The sequence below is a fragment of the Camelina sativa genome, chromosome 1 (assembly GCF_030686135.1).
Source record: "Camelina sativa cultivar CO46 ecotype springtype chromosome 1, ASM3068613v1".
Lineage (NCBI taxonomy): Eukaryota > Viridiplantae > Streptophyta > Magnoliopsida > Brassicales > Brassicaceae > Camelina > Camelina sativa.
Window position 1 is genome coordinate 24,543,389 of NC_141880.1, and position 17,862 is coordinate 24,561,250.

The following is a 17,862-nucleotide window of genomic DNA, read 5'->3' on the forward strand; positions in this document are numbered from 1 at the left end:
ATGTTTCCCTTGGATCCTGTGGAGGATCTGGAAAAATAGGAACTCTTTATGCTTTGAAGGTATCTGTTTCTCCCCTCTAGATACAAAGAGCAAAATTCATGAAGAGGTTGATGATTGGTTTCGGCTTAGGTAAAGGACAGCGGAGAAAATCCTGAGACACTGAGTCCTTCGCTCAACCAAACTACAACAGAGGATGGTGAACTTCTCGTTTCTTGGTCTAGACCACAAGAATCATGGGTAAAGTGTAATGTTGGTTGCTCTTGGTCCAAAGGAAAACTGATTGCAGGAGGAGCTTGGATAGTGAGAAATGATGAAGGAATCGTCCTTATGCACAGTAGACGAGCTTTCTCTAACACTAGAGATAAAGACGAAGGAGTTTTCAGAGTTTTGGAATGGGCGATGGAAAGCATGTTAAGTCACAGGTTTATAAATGTGATATTTGCCATTCAAGATAAAACTCTCGTAGGGGCGGTGAACAGGCCGAAAGCTTGGCCGTCTTTCAGGTTTCAGTCTATGGAACTAAGAAGGATTTTGGGAAGGATTAGTGGTTGGTGTTTGGAACACGAGGTGGAGCAAGCAAACAGAGGAGCGGGTCTCATCGCTCAAAGCGTCACTAGGGACCTGAGAATGCAATCATATGTTGCAGTATCTTACTCTCACTGGCTTAGTTTAGTCTTTGAAGAAGAGACCTCTTTATCCTCTGTTATTTGATGGCAAGCTCAGGTGAAGAGGGACAATTTTTTGGTTCATATGTACAGATAGCGTTTAGAAGATTTAAAAAGTTATAGAGTGAGTATGCTCTATCCCTATAATTTTGGTGGGCTATAAACTTGGCTCATTTGTATCGTTAGGCATACTTTATCTAATATAACTAAATGAGTGGGAAAAAAAAAAGATAACACCTCTCGATAAATATAACCAAGTTTCGCTAGTGTAACTTAAATATTATAAACAAACTCGATCACTAATAATGTACTTCTGTCAATTTGTTTATTCATGTCCAGTATCAATTTAATTAGCAACGTCGCTTTAAAACAAAACATTATCTCAGTAGAGAAATTAAGTAAACTGTTCCATTCACAGAGATCAATCATGTCCAAGTAAAGTGCCATGTGTCGTCTTCTGATCTTCTAAAGTTGATGTGAGGCCGTAATAATTAATTAATATACATGTATACAGGCCAATAAACTTTGGACACTTGAATAAATGTAAGTAGAGAAAGACAATCAGAAGAAGATGAAACATTCAGTTGAACGGAACATGTTTTGCTTCTTCACTTGTTATGTTAGTTAGATTAAACCTTTTTTCCCCACAAATGTTAGTTAGATTAAACATACGTATATTAATGTATATATATATATATATTAAAATTTAATTGGTAGCTAAAATGTACAAATTAATACATATTTCAATCTTCTTTCTTTATAGTTCTCTATAATGATTCATATCTAGATTAATATTTTTATATGTTGCTCTGATGGTAATCCAGATTTGAAGATAAGTATTTATCATCTTCAAATGAACTCAAAAGAGGGTTGACCTGGTGCTCGTATTTATTTGTATCTGCCAGTGCTTAATTAAGTCTAAGATAGTCCCCTTTTATACGAAAAATTATGTCATCATAATTATAGTTAAAAGATTCTCTGTTGCAATTTAAGCAACTCCGCTTTAAATGAAAGGCGAGAGCCATAACTTCTTCATAACTTGAAGTTGAACGTAAGATAGCCCAAAACACAAAAACAGAACTTATATACTGATATACATTTGTTTATATGTTTACATTTAAGGACGAAACATAAATAACTCAATAGAGAGATACTCTAGCTTGGATTGGGGCTAGTAAAACTGACGAGTGTTAAGTTAGGCCGAAGAGAATGAAAATTTGGACGACCTAACTATAGTTTCACTTGAATAAGCAAAATATGTTAGGCTTGACTTTTAAAAAATATAAAGAGAGTTTTAGAAGAATCCATTCTACATCACCAAAAAAATAAAAGAATCCTATATTTCTCTGTCAAAAGTAGCATTGTTTTTTTTTTACTTCATTAACTACTCGACAATAATCTGACCACAATTATTTGACGACGAATCCATATACACCCAATAGACTTCCTCTAAATATCTAAACGTCATTAACTCAATCGATTTAAGAATTTGTATGTTTCTATTGCAGTCTTTGTAGCCAAATTCAAATACGATGTTTACGTTTCAAAAATAAATTTGGCATGGTACTATATAACTCATTTTGTACATTATTCAAAAATGGCTGGAGACAAATATGGCGTCATAATCCTCTTATACGTATTATGTATTTTCGATGTACAATTCATCTTGAATGATGCAAAAAAAATATGAATAATCGTAAACTTACGAAACACATACAACATCAATCAATTTAATATATATTTTTTCAAATTTAGAGAAGGGAACGTATATCTAACCAAAAATGATAAATTATAAGCGCTGTTCGTTTGTGAGTCTCAGCGACACGTTTAGCAACTGTAATTATAGTGCAATTTTCTCTTTAAATCATTTCTAGCGATACCTTTTATCATTTTCATCGACATCTACAATGAATTAGTGTACCGTGTTTCTGTCGCTGGTTTTTCCGGCGACGTATTTAAGCGACACAAGCATCGATTTTTTTCGTCTCTCACTATATTTAATCGCTGGTTTTAAAAATTATTAAAGAATCAATGTTAATTTGTTCTGTCGCTAGCGACATGTAAAAGAACAGGGCCTATAACCTAATATCTGTTTACTTCCAAAGTGGATTGTTTATGAGGAAAAAAAAAATATCGATATGAATAAAATGAAATAGATTACATATACGATATAGATCTATCACAACAAACCAAAAAATTCATTCTGCTTCTACCCGTAAAATTATTCCATACCTATAATTTTCGAACTCTCAAATTTGTGAAACAAATATGCCAAAATATATATTTTTTTAAAAAGAGCGAAAAATAAAAAGTAAAATTGAGAACATGGATATCCTCCAGCGAAGCTACCTGCCTTGTGAGATAAAAAAAGCATAAAAAAACAATTAAAGTCTCACCCACACCACACAACACAACACAATGTTCTTTCATTCATTCATCCTTTTGTGTAACACAACAAACAACACTTTTTTTTTTTTTGTTAAAACACAACAAACAACACTTTTTTTTTTTTTGTTAAAACACAACAAACAACACTTCTTCTCATAACTCTCTAATCGCCAAACGTGGAAATCTCAAAAACGCCAAACACAGTTTTTCCTACGTTACCTAATTCTCTGTGGTCATCCTTACCGTAAACCTTCACCAACCCAAATTTATTTCTTCTGTGTTTATTCACAAAGTACCAAAACAAAAAGAAAAAACAGACAGATAATAATCTCTCTCTCTCTCTCTCTCTCTCTCTCTCTCTCTCTTCTCATCTCTTCTTCTTCTTCCTTCTTCTCTCTTTGTGATTGCATAAAACCTCGAGTTTTCTTCTTAACTCTGTTCCATCCACAAATGAAGTACATTCGAAGCAACAGCCTGAAACGTCTCTTCTCCTTCAAACGACGCAGTTTCGACTCTGACTCTGAGAACTCAACTCCTCGTACCAAATGCGTCGAGGGTTTTCAAGAAACAGAGCAGTTTCAAAGACCCAAATGGAAATGTTTCTCCTTTAATGAAATCTACGACGCAACCAACGGTTTCAGCTCAGGTTTGTTCTGTTCATCTCTTTCATTTAGGAAACTTCACTTCCTATGATAATAATGTCTTATTTTTCTTTTTTGACTAAAAGGGTTTGGTCTTTTGGCAGATAATTTGGTCGGTAGAGGTGGATTTGCAGAAGTGTATAAAGGAGTACTGAGTAAAAATGGCGAAGAGATAGCTGTGAAGAGGATAACAAGAGGAGGCAGAGATGATGAGAGGAGAGAGAAAGAGTTTTTAATGGAGATTGGAACAATTGGACATGTCTCGCATCCTAATGTCTTGTCTCTTCTTGGTTGTTGTATTGACAATGGTCTCTATCTTGTCTTCATCTTCTCTTCTAGAGGCTCTGTTGCTTCCCTCCTTCATGGTAAACCCACAAAATCTTGAGTTATGTGCTTATCGGTTGTTACAATTCTTGAGTTATGTGCTGTTTTTTTTTTTTTTTTGTTTGTATATTAAAGATTGTTGTTATATTGTTATTGGTGTAGATTTCAATCAAGCACCATTGGAGTGGGAGACAAGGTATAAAATTGCAATTGGGACAGCAAAAGGGCTTCATTATTTACACAAAGGTTGTCAGAGAAGGATCATACATAGAGACATTAAATCCTCTAATGTTCTCTTAACCCAAGATTATCAACCCCAGGTCCCTCCTCTGTTTTTTTTTAATCTTAATTTTCTACTGTTCTATTGTTTAATCACTTATTTCATTTGGTTATATAATATTAAAAGAGTCAATAACTTTTTTTGTTTTTAGATATCTGATTTTGGGTTGGCAAAATGGCTGCCTTCTCAATGGTCTCATCATTCCATTGCTCCAATTGAAGGCACATTTGGGTACAATTTACTCAAATTTTTATTGCTGTTTTTAACAAAGTGTCTATCTTGTTTATATTAATTTGATCATTTCTAAAATAAACCAAACAGGCACTTAGCACCAGAATACTATACACATGGAATTGTAGATGAGAAGACTGATGTATTTGCTTTTGGAGTGTTCTTGCTTGAGCTCATTTCCGGTAAAAAACCTGTTGATGCTTCTCATCAGAGCCTACACAGCTGGGTAAATTCTAAATTAACTCTTTTTATTTACGATTTTATCGGTTATTACATCGCATAAATAATCTTAATTTTTTTTTTTGGTTTGACTAATTTCCAAAACATTTTTATTATAAAAATCCATATACTTCCAAAATGTGATTGGTAAAAGTTTTGGAAATTTTGTACAGCTGTTTAATCACTTTTACATCATATAGTTTTACCAATCAAACTTACACTCCACCAGTAACTCAACACTATAGATGTTGTAGGTTTTTTTGTACACCTAAAAGTCTAAAGAAATGTATTTTCTTATTTTGTTATATATACGAATTTGTAGAGTTGCTAATTTTTATTTTGTAATTCAGGCAAAAGTGATTATAAAAGCTGGAGAGATTGAGAAGCTGGTGGATCCGAGGATCAGTGAAGAGTTCGATATCCAACAACTTCATCGAATAGCTTTCGCGGCATCTCTCTGTATCCGATCATCCTCTCTATGTCGACCCTCCATGATCGAGGTACGTTCATAATGCTTATTAATCATAATCATTAATACTAGTGTAGCTCAATATATATGTTAGTTTAATTTTCCTTTTATAGTGAGTCATTTGTTTGTTTCTTCCCTTCATTTATAGTATAAGTGAAAACCTTATTTGAGCAACAAACGAATAACTAAGTGCCATGAAATTATAGTTATTTTTTATTGATGATTGGTTCATAAATGAGACGTAATCGTGTCGATATGTTACTCAACGATCGCTTTTCAGTTAGCTCATCGGCTGCGTGACTAAAAAAATGTCTTTGGTCCTTAACTATAAACATCATTATTTAATACGACATATACATCAAACCTTTATATTATGTTACTTTTTCTTTGTTATTGATTTTTTTTAATGAAAAAAGCAACACCTTTCAACTTTTCAATTTAATTAAAAACACGTACTATAATACTGAAAAAGCTCAATTACCGACACCTAACACCTAATCTTAATCACAGTCCCATACAAAACAAAACAAGCACTATAGTTCTATTTTGATTATTGAATAACGAAGAAAAGTATTATGATTTAAAGAGGCTCATTTACCGACACTTCACTTTAATCAAATACTATATAAATTATATTAAAAAACTATTAAACCAGACTAGCTGTAGTTTTTACGACTTAATTATTGTTATCATCAAGAATAGTGGCCAGAACTAAAATTTTGCATCTCATTTTTTAAACTTTAAGTTTGTGAAAAACTTTAAAAATTCACTTTTTTTACGAGGAATATCATTGTCATTGATTTTAACATTTTTGAAATATAAATTGAATCGAAACTTGATCTATTGAATTTATTAGATGTATTTATTAATATTTTAGAAAGTAGAAAAGCAAATAACGATTAACCAATGCATTTTGGAAATATAAGTAAAAAAGAAAGAAAAAATGTAATTAACAACCAATTAAAAATGTAAAAAACAAGAGAGAAAAAATTATGCATACAAAATGAAAAGACAAAACATGGCATAATAAATGAAGAACAAATGATATTGAAAATATGAAACACATCATTCCTAACATCTACTCGGGCACTAATAGTCATTTGATATTTTGATCTAATAAGTTATAACATAGGTAATCTTTTTTTTTAATTAACATGGGGCACGTGCCCCACCTAGTCCCTCTTTGGATCCGCCTCTGATCAAGAAGATATTACTACGTTATTACAAGACTGATTGTTAAGATATATTCATAATTATTGCTAATTTTCTTTTGTGTTTATTTGTGTATTTACTATGGTACATTTAGGTATTAGAAGTACTACAAGGAGAAGATATAGAGAAGGAGAAATGGAAAATGGAAGAGGAAGAAGAAGTGAAAGAAGAGTTTTGGGGTTATGAAGATCTTGAGGATTGTGAATGTGATTCTTCAATCTCACTCTCCCCTCCTGACTCTATCTCTAATCGAAGCTCTTCACATCGTAGTCGCTAGATCTAAAACTTAGTTGTAAAATGTTGAAAATTCAATTTTTGTTTTTATTGTATATATTTGTTTAGAGTTGTCTATTCTATAAACAATTGTAGTATTCAATGAGGTGTTATTTATTTTTGGATGTCGACTGCTTATAATATTACTATAACCAAACTCTATCCAGAAGAGTTTGCAAACTCCCATGGGCATGATATCATCTCAGTAAAAGACATTTAAGAGCTAGGGTCACGTTGTTTTGCATCTACTAATTACATTGTTTCTTAGTATAAGCAAACACAATCATTTTTGATTTTTTTTCATCAAATATCTTCTGAAATTAGTCGTGCAAATATCTTAAAATAATGAGTGGTCATATCTTAAAATAAAATAAATTTTCAATTGAAGTATCATTAACAATGAGTCTTCAAGATCCCTGACTCAACCAATTTGAGCATGCCACGACCTAGGATACCAATTTGATGATCAATGATTCTATCTAAAACCAAAAACATTAATCATTGTATTTACATAATTTGTTTCTTAATAATAATGCAGTCTTGGATCAATACAAGAACAATAAGTTTAAAATGTGGATACTTGTTTTGTTTGGTGGGAGCCCATGCCAGGTGTACGGCACAGGCAATTATCTTAAGTGTTCAATGTTAATACGATAAAACAATTGATGTTTTATATCGCCCTCCTCACTAAGTTAGTTGAACTTGAGTGTTGCAAATAAGTTTTGGTATCCAAGGAACCATAATACTTTGGTAGAAGGAGTAACTTTTTAAAGACTTGCATTAATCTTGGATAATTAATTTGTTGTTTTAAGCGAAAACAATGATCTTTTTTTTTTTTTACATCTCTTTCACAAAAGTAGAAAGCTTTATGAATATGTAACACAAACCTTACAAACTATTGTCCTACATGCATGTGGAAATAAAAATAAAAAGTTTAGTGTCCCCAAAGCAATTACCTTTTTCATGTACTCAAAAGAATAAAATTAGCTCAACATATTGGACCACCATCAAAAGACCTATATAGATAGCCCACGAATATAATAAAATATGAAAATATCAATTTGTATTCCCAACTTAATAATGCAAAATACAGAAATAAAAATAATATGATGCAAGATGTTAGTTGAAATATTTTGGATTTTCGAATAATTTCTTTTGGTGGGTTAGGAGGAGCACCTGACTCGTTTCGCAATTATTGAGAATCTAAAGTAAAAAGGTAAAAACCCCAAATTGTTTTTGCTTATCTCTCTATTTCATTTGATATGTTTAGAATTGTAAACAAAATCACGGTTTGAATTTGGTTACCCCATCTAGATTACTAGTTTTTGTAGGTAATCATATTTAATGTTCGGTGAGTAGGAATAGTAAAAACCAAATAAAGCATACAAAATCGTAGTAAGGTTTTTTAGGATCGTGTTTTTTTTTTCTATCAGTCAAACCGAGCATACTTGGTTAGAGTCCTTCATCTTTGAACCACAATATGGTAGCAACAACATAAACCGAACCGAATCTCACAACAAAAAGAAGCTACAAAATTTCCTGAACAAAACCTTTTTGTGTAAGTAAGGTCTCATTCCACAACGGCTGTTCTTTTCTCCATTAGGGACTCGAAGAACTCAGCACATAATTTCTGAAGTGGCGGAAAATTAAGAGTAGAACCGCTGAATATTGTTTCCCATGGTCTCTCTGACGATACAAACGGTGTTGCCAACGACACAGCATCATCCATTCTCTTCTTGTCATAATCAGGTAACTGCCTATACAAGGATGTGTACCCGGCGTCTCCTAAAAGATTTGAGACTTTTTCGATTAATTACAAGGTACAATCAATAAAGTTTATTTCATAGTTTGTTTTAAAACTTTCTTTTACCTGTCTCTTCCTGGCCAGCAAGAACGTCATAATCAACAGCGCTGCGCTCGTGTGACTCATCACTATTGGGATCAAAAACAACATACTCATGGCTTCCATTTACATATGCTAGGCGAAGCTGAGACTTATCTCCTTCTAAAAATGAAATTGATCCTCCCTTAGCCTGCAATACATTTAGACAATGTTTAACTCGTTGGTTTCGTCTCTCCTTTACAATTATATATTAGCGGGTTTTTTTCCTTTGTCATACCTTCATCACAGTCCATATAGATACCGGCTTAGGATCTGATCCGTTAAACAAGAGAATGGCACCATCTCTACTGCGGAAGATATTCTCCTTAGATTCATCCGTTTTAAAAGATTTTGGGATCAGAGCCAATACTGCAAAAGACGATGAATCCACTGCGGAGGTGACAGCTACAAAACGAGAAGAAACATTGACTAAGCAAAACACGACAAGAATTTTCATGGACTAGTTCGAGAAAGTGTTATAATTTTTACCTTCTATGCGTAATCCATATGACCATGATAAAGATAAATTCGATGCATTCCAAACAGACAATTCAGGTCTCGGAAAATGGGATGCAGCAACAAGGAACTCAGATGTCCCAGCGAAACATAGCTTTGTGATAGGCTGAAATAAAAGGGGAGGTTTAAGCAACCATCTTTATGAAAAAGGTTCCAAATTTTAAATGGAAAACTGAAAGGAAAATTACCGTCAGTGTCGCTCCAAGAACAGACAAGAGAATGTTCTTGTCTGGATTCCAAAGCGTAATAACATTCTCAGCCGCAACAGCCAGAACAGTGCCATCCCCCGAGAAAGCAGCAGCAGTCATTGGTTTCTTCCTGCAAAAGGGCAGAGAATATTAATTTGAGCAAATAATTCGTGAATGTTGAAGTTTCCTAATCCATACAGAAGCAATTACTTGTAAGAGCCAACTGCGTGACATATCCAGCTAAAGTCCTTATCCGCCTGATTCTTGTCGCTATTGCAAACCCAAATCTGAAAGAGCGAACGTGAGATCAATAGTAACAAAAAAAAAAAAAGAGATGTATGTAAAATCAGTTTAAGAACTACCTTGAAGTCCCCACCAAATGATGTACTAACTGCCATGGAGCGGGTAGGGTGGAACGCAATGGCTGAGACACCGGCATCCCTGTAAGATATACAAAAAGATAAAAATCACTCTCTGTACAGAATATATAGCAGTTTGTAGACTAAATCAGAGAATCGCAATCCAGATTTGCTATGTTTACAACAGATAATAAATGACAAGAAAATTAGGTGATGATGAAAAACTGAAGCATTATCCATTAGCAGGGTAAATTATTATTAACCTGTGAGGTTCATATACAATTGTGGATAAGGTGAAAGTTTTGCTGTCTGGTTCAGATACCCAAAACTTGAGGGACACTAAACCTCCTATGCCATCTTCCGGAAGTTTCACCTCGGTTGTACTCATCACTGAGCCATCGAGGGAGAGAGCAACCGCTGTCACCACAACCTGCACCGTACTCTCAAATTATCACCAAAGGTAATAAAAAAAATACTAAATATCAAACCAAATAAAACAGCTAGGAGATGTACTTACTGTGATTTCATCGCCTGGTTGATGGTTTCTTTCACAAACTTGAATCTGCGAAAGAATTGGTTACAAAAGTTTAATTGACAATCAACGCATATCGACTTAGAGAATTTATATACAGCAGAAAGTGGAAAATAGCTCATTAGGGGGTATATTGGAGCCACTAACCTCTGATATTCCCCGGTCATTAAGAAGATTGTAAAGCTGAACACAATAATTTTCTGTGCATAAAGCAGCTATGCCAGAAGATCGATCAAAGGCAACAGTACTAGCCAAGCCTTCATACATCCTAGGCAATGATGGGGGAGGCTGTAAAAATAACACACATTGAAGTAAATGCCAAAGGAAAGGAAGATCCAAGAGAGGTTAGTAACTTCCCAGGTTTAGCAGTTAGTGGTTAAGTAATAAGTTTCTAAGACGAACCTTGATTCCAGAAATGGTCCTTAAGATCTCCATGGAAGGCATTTTAAGCAAATGGATCTGATTATCTGCACAAACCACCTGCAGCTCTCGTTCTTAGTTAAATCAGCAAAACATTTCCTTTTGCTTTCAGCAGCTTGTGTATTAGATGAGATTGAAACAGTAAGCTCTAACTGACTTACAGAAGAAAGAGTTGGATCTGGAGACCACATGAAGTACAACAAGGGAGACCCTATTCTTGGTAAAAACTTCTTCTTCCCTGTGTCTAGCTGCCAAACAACTAATACCCCTTCCCTTCCCCCTAAAGAGACAGAAAGCACACACAGTTCAGAGTAAGAACTCTAAAAATTAACTTCTAAGACCGCAATTTTTTTCATGACCTATTAGTCATGTATCGGCTGATAAACTAATGGATATTGGTCCAACATCATATAAACACAAGCATGAGGAAATGTAAGTGAGAAATAACTTGGTCGCACCTGTATATAAATATGCTCCATCGGAAGAGAAATTAAGGACATTAACTTCAGCAGAGTGCCAGTGCCATGTAGTGCAAGATTCAGCATCATCTTCACCTCTCACTCCAGCGTTATCCAAATCAACCATAGCTCTCACTTTTTTCTTTTGATTACCCAAGGCAAGTTTTCTATTACCAACTCCTCTCCAAATCAACACTCTTCCAGTAACATCTCCAGCAGCTATAATTCTCTCAGTGGGATGAAAAGCAAAAGCATTGATAAACTTTGAATGATGTAGTGTCATCTTCCTGGAAACCGCATGCCTTGATCCTCCTCCAGAAGAAGGAACATCCCATATATGAATTTTACACTTGTGACGGATTCCGAAAAACTCTCCAGAGGGACTGATAACAATAGATTCTGGTTCTGCCGTCTACACAAAGAAACAAGCAAAAATGATTTGAGCTTAACACAATACAATATAACTCTGATATATGAAAACTGACCTCTTTCAAAGTGTCACCACGAGGAATTCGTGGTTTAGCAAGGTTAAATCTTCTGATATGTCCACGCAACTCTTTAGAACCGTCTTTAACAACACTTGTATCCTCAACCGAAACATAAGCAACCAACTTACCAGACAACTCACGACGTTTATCAATTTGCACTTGAGGTTCACTCAAAAGAGAAGGAATAACCTAGATGATTAAACAATACACAGATACATTCACAATCACAAATACTAATCAAAAAAACCCAAAAAAAAAGTATTCAACTTTTATATTTTTAAAACTCACCATAGAGTAAATGGGAAGCTGGGCATCGATAGTTTTCAAAAGCTCAGGTCCTGAGAAATCCCAATGACGAACTGTACCATCAAGAGACGCAGTCCAACAATAACAGAGGATCTTTTGAGCAGGACTCGATGCAGGAACAACGATTAGAGTCGTTACTGGAGCTGTATGACCTTCAAGCGAAGTAATCTATAAAAACAGAAATGTATAAATCAACGATTCGAAGAGAAACCCTGAGAACTCCGGAGAAGAATCAAAGCAATTAGGTACCTGTAAGCCAGTGGCGGCGCTGAAAACGGAGACAGTGTTTCCTGTGCAAACAAGAAGCTTTTTAGCGTCGTTGGAGAATGAAGGAGGTGAAGTTACGTAGCTTCTTCCGCCGCGAATCATTGTTTTTTTTCTTTCTTAAATTTCCGGCGAAGAAGAGGCGGAGATTTTGGGGATGAAGAAGAAGAAGAAGCAAAGGGAGACGCACAAATTTGCAAAAGCCCTAAACCCTTTCTTCGTTTTTTTTTTTCCAGCTTATTAAATTTAAATTCCATTATTTCTAAAACCGGAAAATATTACAAAAAAAAAAAAAACGCTAAAAAAAAAAAATTAAAATTACGACCATAGAGAAAGTTGGGCTGTTGTCGGGAAGAGTTTGGGCCTTTATAGTGGGCCTTGAATATAGCGAGGTCCAGTAGATCGGATAATTACGAGGTTATGAAACGCTAAACAAATTTAATTTGTAAATCACTTTTCAGTTGAATCATAGCAAGCAGAAATTTTTTTTTTTGCTAGACAGAGAAAAAACTTTAGCAAATTATTTTGAACTCGGAGACATGTAACTAAGATAAGTAGAACCTCTATAAATTAATAAGGTGGGAACCATGAAATTTTATTAATTTATAGAGGTTTTAATTTACCGATAAATTAATAATTATTAATTTATCGATAAATTAATAAAATATTAATTTATGAAGATGATTTTTTTATCAGAAATTCAGAGTTTATAAGAAATTGCTGCTATTATTTTTCAAGGTGATGATGAAGTTGAAGAAGATATGACGATATCTTTAGAACCAGTTACACATAAGGAAGCAATTATCGCGTCAAGAACTCTCTACAATTTTTGGATGCGATTTGAGAAGACAACACCAGAAGTTTTTGATGCTGTCAGAAAGATTAGAGATGCTCTCCAACAATAATGCAAATTCAATAACAAACAAACAACAATATATTCATATTTCACTAAATAATTCTTAGATATATATATATATATATATATATATATATATATACTAGTTTATTTGATTATTAATTTATGATATTGATGGGATCATATTTTTACATGGAATTTTTAAAAAAGTTATTAATTTATTATTTTATCGAATAATGTCCAAAATTACACTAGTCTCAACTTGGGACCGAAAAAATTTATTAATTTATAGAAGTTATTAATTTACCGAGTATTAATTTGTAGATGTTCTACTGTACATATAAAAATTATTAATATATGGTAAAAAGTGAATAATGTTATTAAGCTTACAACAAACCAAATGGATGAATGGCATCTCCATTGTTACATTACATAAAACTACAAAGAGCTACATTACATAGGGTTTTTTAAAAAAATATACCAAAAGAGTCCTCTAAGGCTAAAATGGATTCCATATGATCAATCATCTGAATAAAACTTTCCTCAAGACTCAAAGCTTTTTAACTCTCTTAGAAAAACAGGTTTTGGAATTTGAACCAAAGGGGAAAGATGTTTATATTTTATGGTTTACTTATACGCTCTGTGCTTTTCCAGGCATCTCCTTTGCTTTCACAGCCTTGATATCCTGCATTTGATTTCAACAAGATGAGTGCTATAACCACAAGATGTACTAGAGGAACATATGCACTAAATCAATGACCAAAGAGACCAAGTCCAAAAACCAATCCGTGACATTTTTTGACTACCAAAAGCAATTTTTATAATTGAGTTGATATTGGGTGAAGATCATCAAGCTTCATTTACATTATATTGGTTGCAATTGTTGTGTTCATTACCTTAGAAGTAAAAAAAGAAAACACTCGAACCTAGCTTTGCTTTAAAGCTTTACCAAAATGAACATGAGACAAAGTTTTGTTCAACCAACAAGTTAACTAAAAAGCTGATGAATCAAGCGGGGACTAAAGGAGTTGTTATCGATAAGAAACTAATAGAAAGAGAGATTCAGGAACCGCAAGAACGTGAAACTAAAACGTATAGAGAGAATCAAAAAGGAAAGTATAAACACTTACTGATCCTTTGCTTTCGTAGTACTCATCCAAAGCCCACTGATACTTAGACTGGTTTAACCCAAACCATCTCACCAAATGATCATCCACACTTGAATGAGCTGTCGTTTAAGGATACACACACACAATAATGTCAAATCACAGAAACAGTATGAAAAAATCCAGATTTCAAGGTATATCAGAAGTTCAGAACTAATCTACATCCCAATCACTTCACAAAGATAGAAACTTTTACATCTGTTTCCACCATTTCTCAGCTTAATTTCCCAAGCAATCAATCAAAAAGTATCATCAATACAGAAATCATCTGAAACTCAAGATCCAGAAAAATGAGGAAACTTTTCAAGCTCAAAGTCAGTCAGATTTCTCAAGTTTCATACCATTTTGAACCTTGGTGACGGCGTTTTTAAAGAAGCCCAAAACAGAGCCGTCCTCTCCAGAAGAAGCCACCGACTTAAACTGCTGAGGGGGAGGAAGAACGGGAGGTGCCATGACAGGCTTCTGAGACACGGTGGAAGAGGGAAATTCAGGTGGTTTAGGAGTGGCCAGAGGAGTCATAAAGACTGTGTAAGGACCGATTTTTCCGATGACAGGAGGAGGTGTTGATGGGTCTTTGTTGATCGGCATCTTGAAAAGGTGATGTGAAATTGAGAGAAAATGGAAAGAACAAAATAAATTCAGACAAGAGTCTGAGAGAAAGAAGAAGTAGTAAAGGTTCTTGGTTGATGCTAGTTGTAGTTGTAGTTGCAAGTTGCAGAGAGAGAGAGAGAGAGAGTGATAAAGTGAAAGATTGGGTTTCAGAGGATATCTAGAGAGACTGATGAGGTCTTCTTTGGTTCGTTCGTCTCTGTGTTTCTATTTTTCTTCTGAAAGTGTAAATGTACTTTTTTACTTTTCACACACACCAAAAAGAGTCAAAGACCAAACACCATTTTCATTAAAAAAAAATAAAATTTGCTTTTTCGGACGAATCTTTCTTTTTTCTTCTTAAATCTTCGAACACACACCATAATTAAGGGAGTGTAGGAATGGCCTTTGAAACACACTCCACCCATCTCTGCCTTTTTATGTTCCAAGTCTTCATTTGCGGATTGGTACTCTCGCTTAGGACATCCGCATTCTCATACCTTTCCCCATATGATTTCTAGTTTTTAAGATCTATTTCGAATTTATTGTTGACTTCTCTTATTTGCAATTTTTGTTCTAGTAATAAAAGTCACGAATTGCCTTTTTTTCCTCTACTTTTGTCTCAAAAGCACCTCTTGATATTATCTTTTCTGAAGTCTGGACATCACCGGTTCTAACGGTTGATGGTTATAAATACTATGTCATTTTTGTTGACCACTTCACCCGGTACACATGGTTGTATCCGCTGAAAACAAATTCCCAAGTCGCTCAAGTTTTCCCTCTTTTCAAATCTCTGGTTGAAAACCGCTTCAAGACTACCATCACCACCTTATACTCTGACAATGGTGGAGAGTACATTGCTCTCAAACATTTTCTTGGTATATACGACATCATGCATTTAACAACACCTCTGCACACTCTTGAACACAATGGCATTGCTGAGCGCCGCCATCGCCATATTGTTGATAGACTTGCTTTCCTCTCTCATGCGAGCATACCAACAACATACTCGACGTATTCGTTTGCTACTGCAGTATTCTTAATCAACCGCCTTACCATACCTAATTTGGCGAACACATCACCATACCAGTTCTTGTTTCAGTCCACACAAAATTATGCCAAACTCCGCATTTCTTGTTGCCTCTGCTACCCCTGGCTTCCTCCCTATGGCCATAATAAATTCACTGCCAAGTCCAAACCGTGTGTCTTTTTAGGTTACTCCTTCAGTTAGGATGCATATCTATGTCTTGATGGGGTAAGTTCTCGAGTCTATGTCTCTCGTCATGTCGAGTTTCATGAGTCGGTTTTTCCTTTCTAAACACTTTCCAAACACTCTTCCTCCTCGTCTCTTCCTTTTATACCTTTAGACACGACATCAACCTCCCTTATTCATGTGTTTCATCGACCACTCGACCAGTTCTCATGCCCATCTCCTTCACCCGCAACAACAACATCGGCACAACCGACCACCACTCCACCATATTCTCCAGTGTCCACTACGTCATCTCCAGCAGTAGTTGCTTCTCCGGTTCCGCCGCACCCTTTCAACACCCATTCAATGCTCACACGGTCAAAAAACAACATTGTCAAACTGAATCCTAAGTATGGTCTTACTAGATTCCTAAAAGAGGTGGAACTTGAAAATCACATACAAGCTCTTAAGGATGAGCGTTGGCGTCGCGCAATGAGTGATGAATATGATGCTTTTGCTCAAAATGATACTTGTGAATTGGTTGATCGGTCGATGGCTTGGAATATTGTTGGTTCCAAGTGGGTTTACCACGTCAAACATTTGCCATATGGTGATGTTGATCGTTTTAAAGCTCGTATGGTCGCTAAAGGCTTCAATCAACGACTAGGTATTGATTTCATGAGACCTTTAGTCCAGTTAACAAGCATGCCATGATCCGCATGATTCTTGGCACAACTATAACACGTAACTGGCCCTTGAAGCAATTGAATGTCAACAACGCATTTCTTCAAGGTCCGCTTGAAGAGGAAGTGTTCATGCTTCAACAACCATGTCTTGTTGACAGAGACTATCCTAATCACGTTCTTCGGCTCAAGAAATCTGTTTATATTCTCAAACAATCCCCACAGGCATGGTATAATGCCCTGAAGGACTATTTTCTCGGTCTTGGCTTCAAGAACTCTGTTGCAGATGCCTCTCTCTTCATCCTTCGCACCAGCTCCGCCTATGTCTACATTCTTGTTTAGGTTGATGATATCATCATCACGGGTTCGTCTATGGCTGAGATTACCAGGGTGACAAATTTGTTTGCTGTCATATTCTCTCTCAAACAACTAGGTGACCTCTCTTATTTCCTTGGCATGGAAGCTTCTCGCACCTCTACAGGTCTGCTTCTTACTCAAACAAAGTATATCACTCATCGGCTTCGTAAAACCAAGATATTCAATGCAAAGCCAGTCGCAACTCTTATGTCCTCCTCTCAGATTCTCACGCTCACTACTGGGACTGTCCTTCCTGATTCGACTGAGTATCATGCCACTGTTGGTAGTCTGCAGTATCTTGGTCTAACTCGACCTGACATTGCTTTTGCGGTGAACTGACTCTCCTAGTTTATGCATTGACCAACGGATGCTCATTAGGTCGCTATGAAGTGTGTTCTTTGTTACTTGGCTAGCACTCCTCACAAAGGCATCTTCTTCTCGGCCTCGACTCCTCTTTCTCTTTATGCGGCCTGGGGCGGTAACCGTGATGACTACATCTCCATTGGTGCCTACATTGTTTATCTTGGCAAGCAGCCAATCTCCTGGTCTTCAAAGAATCAAACAGGTGTTTCAAGGTCCTCTACTGAAGCTGAACACCGGGCTCTCGCAAATGCAACTTCTGAAGTAAAATGGCTCACTTACTTAATGGATGAAATTGGACTGCAGTCTCCGCTTATTCCAGTTCTTTTTTGTGACAACATAAGGGCTACATACTTGGCGGCATATCCGGTTTTCCATTCTCATATGAAACACCTTTCTCTTGACTATAAATTTTTCCGAGAGCTAGTTCAGGCCAAGGCCCTTCGTGTCTCACACATTTTCTCTGCTGATCAGCTTGATGACGCCCTGACAAAACCGCTTCCTCGTGCGCGTTTTCTTTAGCTGGTCTCCAAGATTGGACTCTC

General features: G+C 35.6%; 3 protein-coding genes across 3 annotated transcripts; 1 reads left to right on the top strand and 2 right to left on the bottom strand.

Annotated features, from left to right (window-relative positions):
- Window positions 1-3,019: 3,019 nt before the first annotated feature.
- LOC104700919 (putative receptor-like serine/threonine-protein kinase At5g57670) lies at window positions 3,020-6,827 on the top strand. The gene is made up of 7 exons (XM_010416526.3): window positions 3,020-3,699; window positions 3,799-4,059; window positions 4,181-4,338; window positions 4,450-4,529; window positions 4,620-4,755; window positions 5,099-5,248; window positions 6,524-6,827. Exons 1-7 carry the CDS (start codon window positions 3,504-3,506, stop codon window positions 6,704-6,706), a joined length of 1,164 nt encoding a protein of 387 aa, XP_010414828.2. The 5' UTR covers window positions 3,020-3,503; the 3' UTR covers window positions 6,707-6,827.
- Window positions 6,828-8,150: 1,323 nt separating this feature from the next.
- On the bottom strand, window positions 8,151-12,411 carry LOC104710513 (uncharacterized). The gene is made up of 16 exons (XM_010416536.2): window positions 12,101-12,411; window positions 11,834-12,019; window positions 11,543-11,734; window positions 11,058-11,469; window positions 10,761-10,879; window positions 10,582-10,659; window positions 10,327-10,467; window positions 10,165-10,209; window positions 9,911-10,077; window positions 9,651-9,729; window positions 9,499-9,575; window positions 9,289-9,418; window positions 9,074-9,206; window positions 8,823-8,989; window positions 8,573-8,735; window positions 8,151-8,487 (listed from the first exon to the last, which is right to left on the bottom strand). The coding sequence occupies exons 1-16, from the start codon at window positions 12,218-12,220 to the stop codon at window positions 8,273-8,275; spliced, it is 2,424 nt and encodes an 807-aa protein (XP_010414838.2). The 5' UTR covers window positions 12,221-12,411; the 3' UTR covers window positions 8,151-8,272.
- Window positions 12,412-13,306: 895 nt separating this feature from the next.
- On the bottom strand, window positions 13,307-15,194 carry LOC104700937 (uncharacterized). Its single transcript, XM_010416549.3, has 3 exons — window positions 14,479-15,194; window positions 14,102-14,199; window positions 13,307-13,656 (listed from the first exon to the last, which is right to left on the bottom strand). Exons 1-3 carry the CDS (start codon window positions 14,723-14,725, stop codon window positions 13,603-13,605), a joined length of 399 nt encoding a protein of 132 aa, XP_010414851.1. The 5' UTR covers window positions 14,726-15,194; the 3' UTR covers window positions 13,307-13,602.
- Between the last annotated feature and the right edge of the window lie 2,668 nt (window positions 15,195-17,862).